Source organism: Dendrobates tinctorius, unplaced genomic scaffold (genome assembly GCF_039654945.1).
Source record: "Dendrobates tinctorius isolate UK_male_01 unplaced genomic scaffold, ASM3965494v1 ptg000395l, whole genome shotgun sequence".
Lineage (NCBI taxonomy): Eukaryota > Metazoa > Chordata > Amphibia > Anura > Dendrobatidae > Dendrobates > Dendrobates tinctorius.
Genome location: NW_027362061.1, coordinates 948,539 through 964,979, shown reverse-complemented (window position 1 = coordinate 964,979; position 16,441 = coordinate 948,539). Strand labels below are relative to the sequence as shown.

Below are 16,441 nucleotides of genomic sequence, written 5' to 3'. Positions count from 1 at the left end.
AGCAGGGAAATACTCACTAAACGCCTTTTTGGAGGATGCTGTGGCGCTGTCCCAGCCATCAATCAACGCTGCGGCCACCTCATTCCATAGCCGCCGGGTCACCACAATGTCCTTGTGCAGCCGGTCACGGCTGTCCCACAACGGCGAACGCTCCTGGACCAGGCTGATGAGCTGCTCATTATCCAGGTAGACGTCTTCATCCCGTTGTGGAACCTAGACAAAACACATTCATTAGAATAATCAAATTTAAATTGAATAAAAAGTTACAAAAAAAGAAACATAAAAAAGAGTAAAAATAGAAGATAAAAAATAAAGAACATTACAAATCATTTGATACTTACATTCCGTATCACCACCGGGACTTGGCTTCGCTGCTCCTGCTCTTCGCCCTCACTAGTCCCGTCCGCAGATGATGATGACGATGTCTTAAAAAAGTTGAAAAAAACGTAAGAGATTTGGAGAAGCAGCAGATATACTTACCAGATGCACGAAAATAATCACCTCACGGTCTGCTTGCGCCAATTCCTGCCGCGATGGGGAATACTCGGATTCTGAACACATACTGCATGTAAAAATAATAAAAATCATTAGTACATACATAATTTAAAAGGACAGGCATATAATGTAATATACTCACATTCTTCGCTGATATAATGGGTTCTTGGTTGACTGTCTGCTCTTCAATCTGTCAGTGTAGTAGTGGCAGAGTTTTGGCAGGCACCTCCTTTATATAGACTTTTTTTTTTGACTTTAGAAGATTATAACTAGGACAACAAGTGGACACCACCAAAAAAACGCAGCGCTAAAAAAAAGCATACATGCGCATGCCAGTGCGCACGTATGCGCATCCATAGGCTATAATGGCCATTTTTAGCGCAAAACGTGCGCATACGTGCGCATGCGCTTTTTTCCAGGGCCAAAAAATGCAACATGCTGCGTCTGGAAAATACCAACGCACACCCCAAAAAAACGCAGCGCATGAAAATCGCATACGTGCGCATGCCAGCGCGCAGGTATGCGCACCCATGTTAAATATAGGGGAAAAATCGCATGCGCACGTATGCGTTTTTTTCCAGCGCTAAAAAACGCAAATGTGAAACCAGCCTTAGGGCTTGTTTGTTGCGGGACAAGTTGTGCTTTGGAACGACATCATTGGTTTCACCATATCGTGTACTCAAAAATGGGAAAAAATTTCCAAGTGCGGTGAAATTGCAAAAAAGTGTAACTCCACAACTTTTTTTGGATTTTCTTTCTACCATATTCACCAAATGCTAAGACTGCCCTGCCATTATGATTCTCCAGGTCATTACAAGGTCATAGACACCAAACAGGTCTCAGTTCTTTTGTATTTAAGTGGTCAAAAAAATACATAATTTGTTGGAAAAAAAAAGTGTGCCATTTTCCAAGACCCGTAGCGTCTCCATTTTTCATGATCTTGGGTTGGGTGAGGGCTTATTGTTTGCGCACTGAGCTGATGTTTTTAATGATCCCATATTGGTGCAGATACGATCTTTTGATCATCCGTTATGGCATTTTAATTCAATGTTGCGGCGATCAAAACACCTTAATTCTGGCATTTTGACTCTTTTTCTCACTACACCGTGTAGTGATCGGGTTGTTCCTTGTTTTATTGATAGATCGGGCGATTCTGAACGCGGCGATACCAAATTTGTGTATGTTTGATTTTTCTATTTTATTTTGAATGGGGTGAAAGGGGGGTGATTTGAACTTTTATATTTTTTATTTTTTTATATTTTTAAAAACATTTTTTTTACTTTTGGCCTGCTTCATTAGTTTCCATGGGAGACTAGAAGCTGCCATAACTCGATCGGCTCTGCGATGATCAGATCACCTGTATGTAGCAGAATACCTCACTTGAGCTGACGTGTGCTGGGAAAGATGCAGGCTCACCGCCGGAGCCGACATCAAAGGGAGAGAAGTTACCTGCGCCGTACTAGTATGGTCATGAATGGGTTAAGGAACATGGGGAAAAGGGAAAGGGATCAAAAGGAAATGAAAAAGATTGGTCTGCACCGGATAGGCCGGGAAAGGGGTTACGGGACACATGTAATACCTTATATATAAAACATTTAAGAGGCGGGAGGGGAAGAGAAGGAATGGGAAAGGCGAGGAAAGAAAAAGGGGAGAAAGGAAGAACAGCTGTAACCAGGCGGAGAGACGAGAATCTAGAGGAATCCTGACTGTTACATCATGGAAGATACTGAGTGTTGGAGTCTGATAGCGCCGCAGTTCTCATGAAATCTGCGCTCTCTGTGGTCTGAAGACCCTGCGGACCTCTGGGTTTTGATGCGTTTTCCCTTTATAGGCTTCTTCTGAAAAAAACGTATTAAGAAAAAAAATGTATGAAGAGAAAACCGCCGTCACATTTATAAGCGCAGAATCAAAGCTTTTCTGTACTATTAAAAAAGTGTTAAACGCGGATTCATATCTGCCAAAAAAGCATCAAATATGGGGGAAAATGCAAAAAAGAAGAAACGCAGCAAACGCGCTATAATCAGGGAGGATTGTCAATGCGTCATCTGGGTCAGACATTTACAGAAGAAAGAACGCAGCATTTACGCTACGTGTGAACACGTCCTCCGTCCGCATCACAGCTTTATCACATTATTTTATGGGTTTTATAGAGAAAAATATCAATTACGCCATTTTGTTTTTCCCGTAATTTACCGATTCCTGTAAATAATCTGATCGCTGTGTTCTGCGGGTCATTACAGTTATATTGACACAACTATGTGTAGAAAAAAGAACACTTTCCTACTTTTTAAGTAAGAGCACGGTGAGGATAGAAAGGGAAACAATACTGAATTGTGTGGATAAAGCAAATCTTGTTAATGTTCATTCAAAAAGTGATTACAAAAATGAAGAAAAGTAAGTTCATAGCACACAGAAATAAGTAATAGATTAAAAGAAGAGAAAACAAGCATTCATTGGTTCTTACATGTGGTCTTGAGGCATGATGCGGTCCGTGCTGGAGATTCTCAAGATATAAGAGATCTCCCTGAACAGGAGTTAGGTCGGCTTATACACTATTTTGACCCATAGGCCGGGGTCACACTAACCGACGCAAAATACGGTCCGTAGTTTACATGCGTAATACGGATGAATGACCCCTAAATAGTGCTCCGTATGTCATCCGTACTCAAGGTGTGGTCGCGTATTTTGCGCATGTCTGCATCCGTATGTAATCCGTATGGCATCCGTATGCGGAGATTTTCTCACAGGCTTGCAAAATGGACATGTAACGGTTTTGAGGCCTGCAAACTATTGAAATCATTAGCCTACACCCTATTTATTGCCTCTGTAACAGGTGGCTGCCTCCATTCTGTCCATTTTTGACCTTGCCTTGTCTAGGTGTGTTGGTGTTGTATGGCCAACATGACAGTCTGAGTTTCAACACAACTGAGCAGGTTCTCTTCAACTGGCTTTTGTCACGCTGCTTTGGATAGCCATACCCAGTGATAGTGGATCCGCGGAGGAGGAGACGCATGTGGGTCCATCCACTTTTGAGGCAACGACTCACAAGAGGTCATTTTCACCGCCTCTATTCTTCTCTGTGGGAGCATCCAGCTAAATTCTACCAATACTGTCGCATGAGCCTTGCAACATTTGATCTACTCTTGGAGACAGTGCGCCCTGGGATAACCTTTCAGAACACAAGGATGCGCAAAGCTAGACTGCAGAGGAGCGACTTCTACTCACATTACGGTATGTACTATACAACCACCTTCTCTATGTTCATGAGGTGTTGGCCAAAGTATGTGTCTTTTCGGATTTGTTTGGTTTGTTTTGGCCTCATCTTAGTCCAGATATATTTAAACTTACACACCAGAATGTTATGTGTAATATGTACTGAATATCACGTAGTCATTATCCTTGAAAAAATATGTGTGTTAGTAGATATGAAACCCCAACATTTTGGTTATGTATGTAGCTGCTGTTTTTCTCATTTTTTGGTTCTAAATGTCACATTTCTGCTGTTCTTCAGCTTCCTGTCCACTGGCCTGTCTTATGCCGCCCTCCACCATGAGTTTCTCATTGGAAGATCTACCATTTCTGGCATAGTCAGGCCAACATGTAGTGAAATCTGGTAAAGACTACATCAAGTCGTCATGCCCGAGCCCAGGATGGAAGACTGGTTGAGGATCTCAAGGGACTTTGAGGAGGAATGCCAGTTTCCTAATTGTATTGGGGCCCTTGATGGGAAACATATCCGGGTGTGTAAGCAGCCGAACTCTGGCTCCCAATTCTTCAATTATAAACAATACTTTTCTGTTGTATTGTTGGCTCTGGCCGACCCTCAATACAAGTTTATAATTGTCGACAACGGGGCCTATGGAAGGACGGGAGACTCAAGAGTCTTCAATACTTCCATTATGGGTCGGCGGTTACGCACTAACCAGTTAGATCTACCCCCACCACGCCAGCTACCAGGCTCAACTCAAGAATCAGTCCCTTATGTCCTTTGGCATTCTTTGTGCCAAAGGGTGGGTCCTCCAGTCTGCCATTCAGCTGAGTGAACAAAATGTTAATGAAGCTATAAAAGCCTGTGTCGTTCTTCATAACTTCACCAGGATACATGATTGTTCCTCCTCTGCTGGTGTTGTGCGTGGGTCGGACATTGTGCGTAGGGCAAGACCACATGTCAACCCTCAACGTAGACCGCTCTCTGCTCTCAAAGTGCGAGATATTTTCACAAATTATTTTATGTCACCTGAGGGGGAAACTTCTTGGCAAGAGCATGCTGTGTCTATGTTATAATTTTGTGCTTTTTGTCTGTGTAAATATATATATTTCAAACCCTTATGGTTCGCTCACTGTGTAATTGCCTTGGTAAGGCTGGTTTCACATTTGCGTTTTTTAGCGCTGGAAAAAAACGCATACATGCGCATGCGATTTTTCCCCTATATTTAACATGGGTGCGCATACATGCGCGCTTGTAAGCGCATGTATGCGATTTTCATGCGCTGCGTTTTTTTGGGGTGTGCGTTGGTATTTTCCAGACGCTGCATGTTGCATTTTTTGGCCCTGGAAAAAAGCGCATGCGCACGTATGCGCACGTTTTGCGCTAAAAATGGCCATTATAGCCTATGGATGCGCATACGTGCGCACTGGCATGCGCAGGTATGCGATTTTTTAGCGCTGCGTTTTTTGGGTGGTGTCCACTTTTTATCCTAGTTAGAATCTTCTAAAGTCAAAAAAAAAAAGTCTATATAAAGGAGGTGCCTGCCAAAACTCTGCCACTACTACACTGACAGATTGAAGAGCAGACAGTCAACCAAGAACCCATTATATCAGCGAAGAATGTGAGTATATTACATTATATGCCTGTCCTTTTAAATTATGTATGTACTAATGATTTTTATTATTTTTACATGTTGTATGTCTTCAGAATCGGAGTATTCCCCATCGCGGCAGGAATTGGCGCAAGCAGACCGTGAGGTGATTATTTTCGTGCATCTGGTAAGTATATCTGCTGCTTCTCCAAATCTCTTACGTTTTTTTCAACTTTCTTAAGACATCGTCATCATCATCTGCGGACGGCACTAGTGAGGGCGAAGAGCAGGAGCAGCGAAGCCAAGTCCCGGTGGTGATACGGAATGTAAGTATCAAATGATTTGTAATGTTCTTTATTTTTTATCTTCTATTTTTACTCTTTTTTTTGTTTCTTTTTTTGTAACTTTTTATTCAATTTAAATTTGATTATTCTAATGAATGTGTTTTGTCTAGGTTCCACAACGGGATGAAGACGTCTACCTGGATAATGAGCAGCTCATCAGCCTGGTCCAGGAGCGTTCGCCGTTGTGGGACAGCCGTGACCGGCTGTACAAGGACAATGTGGTGACCCGGCGGCTATGGAATGAGGTGGCCGCAGCGTTGATGGATGGCTGGGACAGCGCCACAGCATCCTCCAAAAAGGCGTTTAGTGAGTATTTCCCTGCTCTGTATTGTGCCGCAGTGACTGTTGTCCTTGACGGCACTGTTGGGTTTCGTGCTAGGCGTATTCTAGCAGGAAACCCAACAGTGTCATCGGGGTCTACAGTGACTGCTTTGAGTATTGTATTGCTACATTGTGCCGCAGTGACTGTTGTCCTTGACGGCACTGTTGGGTTTCGTGCTAGGCGTATTCTAGCAGGAAACCCAACAGTGTCATCGGGGTCTACAGTGACTGCTTTGAGTATTGTATTGCTACATTGTGCCGCAGTGACTGTTGTCCTTGACGGCACTGTTGGGTTTCGTGCTAGGCGTATTCTAGCAGGAAACCCAACAGTGTCATCGGGGTCTACAGTGACTGCTTTGAGTATTGTATTGCTACATTGTGCCGCAGTGACGGTTGTCCTTGACGGCACTGTTAGGTTTCGTGCTAGGCGTATTCTAGCAGGAAACCCAACAGTGTCATCGGGGTCTACAGTGACTGCTTTGAGTATTGTATTGCTACATTGTGCCGCAGTGACTGTTGTCCTTGACGGCACTGTTGGGTTTCGTGCTAGGCGTATTCTAGCAGGAAACCCAACAGTGTCATCGGGGTCTACAGTGACTGCTTTGAGTATTGTATTGCTACATTGTGCCGCAGTGACTGTTGTCCTTGACGGCACTGTTGGGTTTCGTGCTAGGCGTATTCTAGCAGGAAACCCAACAGTGTCATCGGGGTCTACAGTGACTGCTTTGAGTATTGTATTGCTACATTGTGCCGCAGTGACTGTTGTCCTTGACGGCACTGTTTTTTTTTTTATCAACAGTGGACAAAGTCCGAACACGTTGGCGTTCGATCAAGGACCGCTTCAACAGTGATGTTCGTGCTGAGGGCCAGGTTCGCAGTGGATCTGCGTCAAGGACCAGAACTAGATACCGTCACTATCACGCATTGCAGTTCCTAAGACCGGTCCTTGCCACAAGATCGTATTATACATTTTGGGTTTTTATTTTTATTAATCTGTGTTTTTCTAATCCACAGCTGATGCTTCTTGTAAAGGCATGGTAGTAATGATTTTCCTTTCTTCCACAGCACCTGGAGCAGCACCCTGCAACCTGGCCCTGGAGCGGTCCTTCCTCGGACGTCCTCTGACCCGTCCCAGCCATCCGACAGCCAGGAAGCACCTTGCAGGTCAACCACACACACAGCTGGTGACCAGGAAGCTGGGCCATCAGGTGTTCCCCTGTCCCAGGTCTCTGCCACTGGTTATGCGGGCACTACCCGCCAGCGGCAGAGGGCCTTGGACAGGAATGTCTTGCCCGAGTTTATGCATTTGAGCGAGACATTTAATTCCAGCCTCAAGTCACTGTCCGACAGAGTTGAAAGCGGTTTTGCACTCATGGAACGTGGTTTTAACCACTTTGAACACCGCTTCAATTCTGTAGAACAGCGCCTTGACCGTCTGGAGGCCGACCTCAACAGACCAGCACACCATTTTTTTAGTAAGATTGAAAAGGGCATGGCGGAACACCTTAGTCCTGATCAACAGCTGAATGTGCTGCAGGCCTGCAACAATGCTTTCTTGCAGGCTATGCAGCATAATCGGTACGGTCAGCAGTCAGTGGTGTCCTTTCCACCTGTGCCACCATTGACTCGCTTCACATCACTACCGACTTGTGCTGCATACCACTGCACGGACACCTCTATTCAAAGCCAGGACACCCACCGTTACACCACCACAAGTCTGAGTGCAGCTGGTCACTTCACCGACACCACCATGGCAAGCGCTGCTCCTGTCTGGAGCACCACCGCCAATCCCATGCATGCGTGGAGCTCAGCCACCACTAGGCAAACATGGAACAGCCCTGCCGCTACAACAACATGTAGTAGCCCTGCCACCACCACTCTGCAAACCTGGGCCATCACTGCCGCCACCAGTCCTCCTGCAAGGACGAGCACTGACAACGAAGAGCAGCAGCAGCCACCTCAGCAGCAGCAGCCACCTCAGCAGCAGCAGCCACCTCAGCAGCAGCCGCCACCTCAGCAGCAGCCGCCACCTCAGCAGCAGCCGCCACCTCAGCAGCAGCAGCAACCACCTCAGCAGCAGCAGCCACCTCAGCAGCAGCCGCCACCTCAGCAGCAGCCGCCACCTCAGCAGCAGCCGCCACCTCTGCAGCAGCAGCCGCGACCTCAGCAGCAGCAGCCATACCAGCAGACGGGGGACCTACATTCCATATTTGCCCCTACTTCAAGGCGAAATCAATCAAGGCGGGCATTGGGCCAAAGGCACACAAGCCTACGGCGACATGCCATTACAACTAATGTACCTGAACAGATTTCCTCTCCTACAAGTGTTCCAAGTTTAATTCCCTTAACTGGACTACCTTCCCCCACAAGTTTTGTTGCCCCTTCCCCTCAAACACCGTCTTCAACTGCAAGTGTTACATATTCCCTGCACACCCCCAAATTGAAACCATCTGCCCCCAAACGCCGTAAAAAATAATTTTTATTTTTTTTTTTGTGATAAAAAATAAATTTACATTTGTGGTTCACCATTAATAAGTTTCATTAATGTTGTTTGCGCCGCTCACACACACTGATGGGTAAATACATGTTAAAAACCAACCCAAGGTCTAGTATAGTCATATGTGAAATACCACGGCCTAGTATAGTCATTCCAAGGCCTAGTGTAATAACTCTAGTTTTACCAAATAGAATCTGGTTTCATGAAAAACAAACTGTTGAAACTTTTCTAAAAAATAAGTTTCTTTCTAGTTTCACCAGTTTGTTTTTTGTGAAACAAGATGCTAGTTGTTAAAAATCGAGTTATTACAGTAGGCCTTGGTATGACTATACTAGGCCGTGGTATTTCACATATTACTATACTACTAGCCCCAAGGCCTACTATACTCATATTTGAAATACCACGGCCTAGTATAGTCATTCCAAGGCCTAGTGTAATAACTCTAGTTTTACCAAATAGAATCTGGTTTCATGAAAAAAAAACTGTTGAAACTTTTCTAAAAAATAAGTTTCTTTCTAGTTTCACCAGTTTGTTTTTTGTGAAACAAGATGCTAGTTGGTAAAATTCGAGTTATTACAGTAGGCCTTGGTATGACTATACTAGGCCGTGGTATTTCACATATTACTATACTACTAGCCCCAAGGCCTACTATACTCATATTTGAAATACCACGGCCTAGTATAGTCATTCCAAGGCCTAGTGTAATAACTTGTAATGGAGCAGATTACATGAGCAGATTACATTCATCCACTCAATGCTGACTTGTATTCCCCATGGACTTTCATTGGGGTTGGGTTTTGAGGGTTGTGTTTTGAGAAAATCACATACTTTGTTTTAAACTAGTTGCACAATTTTCTCTTGAAAAAAAATGGTTTCCTGATTCATGGCCTGCAGCTTTGCTCATTCCAATATATTTCACGCAGACTAGCAATGCTGCATTTTAACTCGTATGTGTATTTACCTGCCCAGGTGTGTGAACATAACAAAATTCAGTTATACATGGGAAGTTTTTTAATTAATTGGAGTTTAAAAAATATAGTGCACTCAGTAATGGTATCAAATAAGGATTTTTATTACCATAAACAACAACATTACACCATTTCATCTTGCCAGTGCACCCGTCCTACATCAGAAATAAAGTAGGCCGCAAATTTGTCCCTCATTTGGCCAACTTCAACGGATGACCTGAGAGTGTGCTGAGTGAATTCAGGCAATGGGTTAGGAGCATCATCGTCCAGTTCAAAGGTCGGGTGCTCTTTAGCCATCACAAAGTTATGTAGAACCACACAGGCCTTCACCACCTCATCGACTGTTTCAAGTTTAAGATTAATGGCCGTGCCCAGAATTCGCCATCTGGAAACAAGAATCCCAAAAGCACACTCGACAGTTCTTCTGGCCCTGGTCAGCCTGTAATTAAAAATTTTTTTGGTGTGGTCCAAGTCCCGGCTGGAGTAGGGTTTCAGTAAGTTTCCGCACATTTGAAAAGCCTCATCGCCAACCATTACAAAGGGCAGTGGCGGAGCTTCGGTGTGAGGAAGAGGCCGTGGCATAGGGAAATTAAATTGGTTGCCATACAACCTCCGGCCCATGTCTGAGTTTTTAAAAGCCTGCGAGTCATTACCACGGCCAAATGCTCCAATGTCCACTGCTACAAACATACATCCGGCATCCGCAATTGCAATGAGTACTATTGAAAAGTACTTTTTGTAATTATAGTACTCAGATCCCGTTCTTTGGGGTTTGATGATCCGTATGTGTTTCCCATCAACAGCTCCCAAACAGTTGGGAAAATTGCATACTGTCCAGAATTTGTCAGCAATTTCCATCCACTTTTCAGCGGTGGGCAGGGGCATAAATTCTGGGCAAAGAACATTCCAGAGAGCCCGGCAGGTGTCAGCAACAATTCCAGACAAGGTAGAGATTCCAATACGGTACTGGAAGTGTAGTGAGGATAGGGTTTCTCCAGTCGCCAGGAATCTGTGAACAGACAAAGAAGTAAAATTAATATTTATGTATATTATTTTTAAAAACTATAAAAAAAAATATTAGTACATTCACGAAAACTAATTACCCAAGGTTTTGAATACTAAATTTACAAAAAAAAACATCAGACCACACCCCTTTGTTTTTAAAACATACCGTAATGTCACCAGTAGCCGTTCCTCAGGAGGAATCGCACGACGGAGCTGTGTGTCCTGTCTCCGGATGGATTGTTGGACACGAGCAAGCAAATCCATGAAACTTTCGTGGGACATCCGGATATAATCAGTAAATTTCTCCGGGTTTGCACGTAGCTCGCTGTAGAGGGTGTGGTATGCCCCACGGCTCTCCCGGAGTTCAACAATCGGATGTATCCACATACGCCGCCGTCTTCGCTGCCTCTCTCTCTTCCTTTGTTCATGGCAAGCAACTGCATACGCCTGAGCCATCGCGATGTCCAAATCCAAGTTGAAGTGAAAACTCTTCCAGCGCAGATCCATGGTCACGAGAAGAATCAAGCAAATGTGAAGAATACTGTAGACAGGGTCTATATATATTAACATACCACACCCACAATGAAGTCCCATTGGTCTTGTGTGTTGTTGAATGGTTGTTTTTTCTTTTTTGTGGGGTTTTTCCAAAATCTGTAAAAAAACGCAAACGCACAAAAAACGCATACAAACGCGCAAAAACGCTGCTTTTTTTTCCTGCATGCGCATTAAAATGCTTGAAAAAAACGCAGCGTTTGTATGCATTTGTATGCGTTTTTTTAATGCGTTTTTTTGCGGGAAAAACGAGCTGCAAAAAAAAGCAAGTGTGAAACTAGCCTAAGCGTATGTTATGAAATTTTTTCAAAATTGAGACACAGACATAAAATTGTGTAGACAAATTTTTACTTTTGTCTTTTTGGTTTTTTCAACCCATATTATTGCCATATGGTAAATGTGGCAATGGCCCAAAGTGGCCTTTTTGCTGATTTGCAAAGTTACAACCAAGACATTTGCTGAACCCAATAAAACAAAAACACAACATTATGCAAAAACAATATTCCAACATTACAAATGGTGGTAGGTCGGGGGAGAAGGTGGAAGACCAGCCTGTGTTTGCTGCTGGCTATTTTGCCCAACTTGCCCATCGCCTTGTGTGGGGGCATACTGTTGCCCATGATGTGGGTAGTGTACTGCCTACTGTGATTGTAGTGGGTAATGGGCTGACTGAAACTGGAGAGAGGCCTCTTGTTGGGGATGATAGGCCCGTGGCTCATACCCACCAAAATAGCCATGTTGTCCCCAACCAGGTTGGGACCAGCCTCCAACACTGGGTGGGAACTATTGGTGAGGTTGGCTCGAGGCAGACATATGTGGCTGCTGTGGTCAAGGTTGGGTAGGGAGAGGAAGGGGTTGAGGTGTTGGCCCACATGTTGGAGGATCCTCAGAGCCTGATTGAGCAAACATGTGTGGGGGGTCTAAGGCGCATCAGATTCCTTAAGGAAAGCTGCCACCTCTCCAGATATTCAAATAACTCATATGGGGTATTTGGGTGTGTGCTTGCGTCAAGCAGGATCTGAAAACATCCTCGAATACGTAGCCTCACCTCACGGGGAAGGGGCCTAAGATACCGGGCCAGGCTGCGTGAGTACGCCTACTCCCCATAATCATTATTAACTTGAGAAAGATAGTTCAGTACCCCTGTGTCAACATTGGTACAGGTATCTTGGGCAGGGATCTGGCGCCTTCTTCTTCCTCGCCAGGATGGTCCAGCAGGCTGTGGGGGGTCCTGTAGCTGGGCAGTTGGGCTGCTGCTGATGTTGCCCTGCTCATCCTGTATGGCAGATGGTACTGCAGCAGATGGTCCTGCTTGTGGATGTGGTCCTGGTGGTGGGGTTTGTGGTGCAGGTCCACATGCAAGGGCAGGCGCTGGGTTATCAGATGAAGAAACTTGACCCATGATTCTTGGAGGGGGAGAAGATGGGTCAGCCACATCTTCCCCTACAGCCACAGAATTGATGATGGGCTCTGTATCTGAGCCAGTTTCCTTTTCCTTAAGGTTTGATTGAGTTCTGTTATGAAATATAACATAGCCAAAATTCAAAACATTAGTTTTGGCCCTGTAAAGTATCTGTGTAATGTGGTGTGAGGTATCTACTTACGGTCTCAGATCCAGAATTGGAGCGAGGAAGGAGAGGCGATCATAATACACATATTTGAGCTTTGTGGGGGGCCCGTATCACCACTCCTGGCCCGCTGCTGACGTTCCCGCCTGTACTGGTCGCGGATGCTGTGCCAGCGTCTCATCAAATCTTCAACTTCAATGTGACAGGAAATAATTTAAATTTCACATATTTGCAAGATAAAATTTGCTAAAAGTTGCATAGTCATGTGGCCTTTGAGGGTAAGCTTTATACCCAGGGTGGCATATATAATTGGGGCATCCAGGCCAGATACACAAGGTCACAATAGCTCAGGGGTCAAGTAACTACTCATAAATTGTTTGCCTAGGAGGATGAGGAGCTTGTGGACAGGGACCAATTATGTCAGGGTAAAACAATGGATCAAATAAAAATCTACACACCTCAAGAGGCTAAAAGGCCAAGCACAGGAAAGAGGGGGGCCTTATTCCAAATGGCTGTTTTGATGTGAGGTAATTTGAAACACTTGTTTTGGTTGTACTTACTCATTTGCTGCTGCTCCTCACGTGGCCGATCACCAAAATCGTGGAACATCTGGTGACATATGCGCCTCCATGACGCCTACTTTCTTGCCTGGTTGGCATAATGGGCATCACGTTGGTCCCAGATTTCCGGCCACTCCTGCATTAACACAATTAGCATCTCCACATTGAGGTAGTAGGGTGCCATGATGCTCCATGGAGGCATACTTCCTGAATGTCTGGAGCGCTTTTTGAGCTAATTAGCATGTCTAAGCTTCCTGAATATTGGTTGGCCCATTTCCTGTGACCTGCTGTTAAATATTAATCGGTTGTTAATTTTTTATTACACTCAGTTCTGTACTGAATGCATTGCTTTTGGTGACACTATATGCTATTTCTGTAAGTTTAGCTCATGGTAAATGTCAACTCCACTACATATGTAAGTTTAGCTCATGGTAAACGTCAACTCCATATATATATAGACCACGTGCTCTAACAGACGGATATATATGTTGGGACTTACTCTAGGGGGGTGCTCTCCTTCACTACCATCTGAAGGGACATCACTGTTTGGACACTACATTGAATGAACAGCTGGTATGTAACTGAATCACCATGTGTGACATCGAGAGAAGCTCTTAACAGAGACAGACGCCATTTACCATTCAGAGTTCCAGGGAAAGAAGGATACAAGCTTAGCTATGAACAAATGGACAATCACTTTAAAATCATTTCACCTCATTTTATGTTTTTCTGTAATAATCTTTTTTGATGGAAGAATCCAAATAAACCACTACATTTTTTATAAGAACATTGTCATATTTTAGAGTATCACATCTGGTAACAAGTACTGAATAATATACAAGAATATGTATTTTTAACATTGGAGAGCCAGCCATATCTGAATTTTTGTCCTTTTTTTTTTGGCGGATTTCCCTCAACTTGCCCGAGGGGGAATTTTAAAGATCTTTGCTAACGTCAGATGTGCAAGTTATCAGGAACTCCACTACTATGTACAAGTCACAAGAATCAGACAGAACCTAGAAGTGAGGACTAAGAATTGCCAGATGGATTGAGAAGTACTACAAGTGCCAGACGTGCTGAAGATAGACGTGTGAAGACAAGAGCCCAGCGTTGTCATCAAAGGAACTACAAGCTGAGATATTTCAAGGTAAGAAATATGGATGTCATTACTTCGTTTTCTAAGCAGAGTAAACTGAAATTTATGTCTGTAGACGAGTCTAATTTGGATGTATTATGGCTCAGCTTATATGCAGAATGTGAAATGGAAACTCTAAAGTTAGATTCTAAGCTGTTGTCCTTTAATAGAGAAAGAGAGAAATTGAAAAATATTTTACAAATGATTGATGTATTTCACAAACTTGTATCAGAGAAATCCAAAAATTATTGTTGTGTAAAGGAAAATAGTGATGTTTCCGAGATTCACTGTAACGTGGAGAAGCAGTTACAAGAGGTAGCAGCCATTCAAGGTGACCTTGCAGACGTGGAATAAGATGGAGAAGTAGGAGGAGACTTCAGAACTGACATAGATGCCGTACAAGGAAAGATGGACCACTAAAAATAGACGACTCACAGGCCCAACTCCAAAATAAAGTTAGGAAAAATTTGTTAAAATTATGCAAAATCATTCCTGCATATGAAAACAAAATCCATGTTTGTAGAAACTCTGGGGTTTTTGAAAGCTGTGTTGACAAATTTGATTTGACTAATGAGGAAAGAATCAGTTGTTTAAAATGTGGATCCCTGTAACCTTTTCCAGGCGGTTATCTTTAAAGATATCTGGTGATAAACATGTGAACTTAAATGATAAAGACAGATTAAAAATTCTGATTCTTTTGTGCATCAAATGAAAATTATCCAGATATTGATATTCTTCAAAAATTAAGGATTGGTCGGAAGGAATGCACTTATACATTTATGTCCATATTTGATCGCTTGTACAGAATGCTCATTGAAAATGTCAAAACACAGTCCATGATAAAGAGTTTTGTAAATAAATTTGGGTTTCTAAATCCTGCATCTCGTGTTATTGCGTCACAAATAGATTCTTTATTTGAATGTGCGCAATCCCTTGATTTTGCCAGAAAACACGAGAATCGTGAACGGGAAATAAATCATGCTAATTTTGTAAAGACAGGCAGAGTAAAATCTTATCAGAAGCCTGTATCAAACTATCCCTGTAATCAAATCTATGAAGAACGAAGAAAATCACGTTTGCTTTAAGCCTTATGGAATGATGCAGACCACCGAAAAATCTTCACAGTTTGAGTTAAGAAAAATTCAAAGTTCTGATCTTCTTCTTTCTGTAAAAAAGATGGCGGAATTTGACAGACAGAAGCAGGTGGTGAGTGACATCATGGTCTGTAAACTGAACACTCTGCTCAGACAATCCATCAGCTTCAAAATCGCAAGAACTTTTCAGGATATTTTTTGCAGAGAAATAAGATTGGGTTTAGGAATTGGCTAAAAAAGTAATTATATGTTGTGTAAAAGTGTTATACAATGTATTAGTCAGTTATATGTAATTATTATATAGAGTATAATTCTGTAGTTCTATAGCTTTGTAGATATACATATTCATACAGTATATATAGAGTGTTTGTAGAAGTAGAGATTGTAGATCTGTATTTTTTTAGTGAAAATTAAAATTTACTCCAGCAATAATATTTAGAATTATGAATATGATATTAACCTTCTCTTTTATTTTTCCTTAGAATTTTCATTTCAAAGCAGGACTTAATCGGGAAAAATTCTCTTAAAAGGATTTATGCCTTTATTTACACAGGAAGTTGCAATAATTGCATGATTTCATATATTTAACACTTAAAAGAAAATAACTAACTGCATTTTAAATGTGTTCTGTGTGTGCCTTTATTGCATGGCTTGACATGACAAACCACAGCATGTGAAATCTGAACCTTGTTATAATAATAAGTATACCATGTCCCTGGGTTTAGTGCTGTAATTTAGCCTGTTCTTTAGTGAAAAGAAATGTCAACTCCACTACATATGTAAGATTAGCTCATAGTAAATGTCAACTCCATATATATATATAGACCACGTGCTCTAACAGACGGATATATATGTTGGGTTTACTCTAGAGGGTGCTCGCTCTCTCTCCTTCCCCACCATGAGACACAGACTCGAGGAGTCATCTCTGCTCGGACACGACATTGAATGGACAGCTGGTATGTAATCTAATCACCATCCATAGAAGCTGCGTACTACAAGACAGATGCCTTTTTTCAGAGTTCTAGGAAAGAAGGATCTATGAACAAATGGACAATCTCTCTTTATAATCATGCATCTATTTTTATGTTTTTCTGTAATAATCT

General features: G+C 42.9%; 1 protein-coding gene across 1 annotated transcript in view; it reads right to left on the bottom strand.

The window, feature by feature from the left end:
* The window catches only part of LOC141076212 (oocyte zinc finger protein XlCOF8.4-like), a 35,315-nt gene extending 32,705 nt beyond the window's left edge, over positions 1 to 2,610 (bottom strand). The window contains exon 1 of the mRNA XM_073563568.1: positions 2,581 to 2,610. Within this exon, the coding sequence (XP_073419669.1) occupies positions 2,581 to 2,610 (30 nt within the window). The remainder of the gene's footprint in view (positions 1 to 2,580) is intronic.
* Positions 2,611 to 16,441: the final 13,831 nt, after the last annotated feature.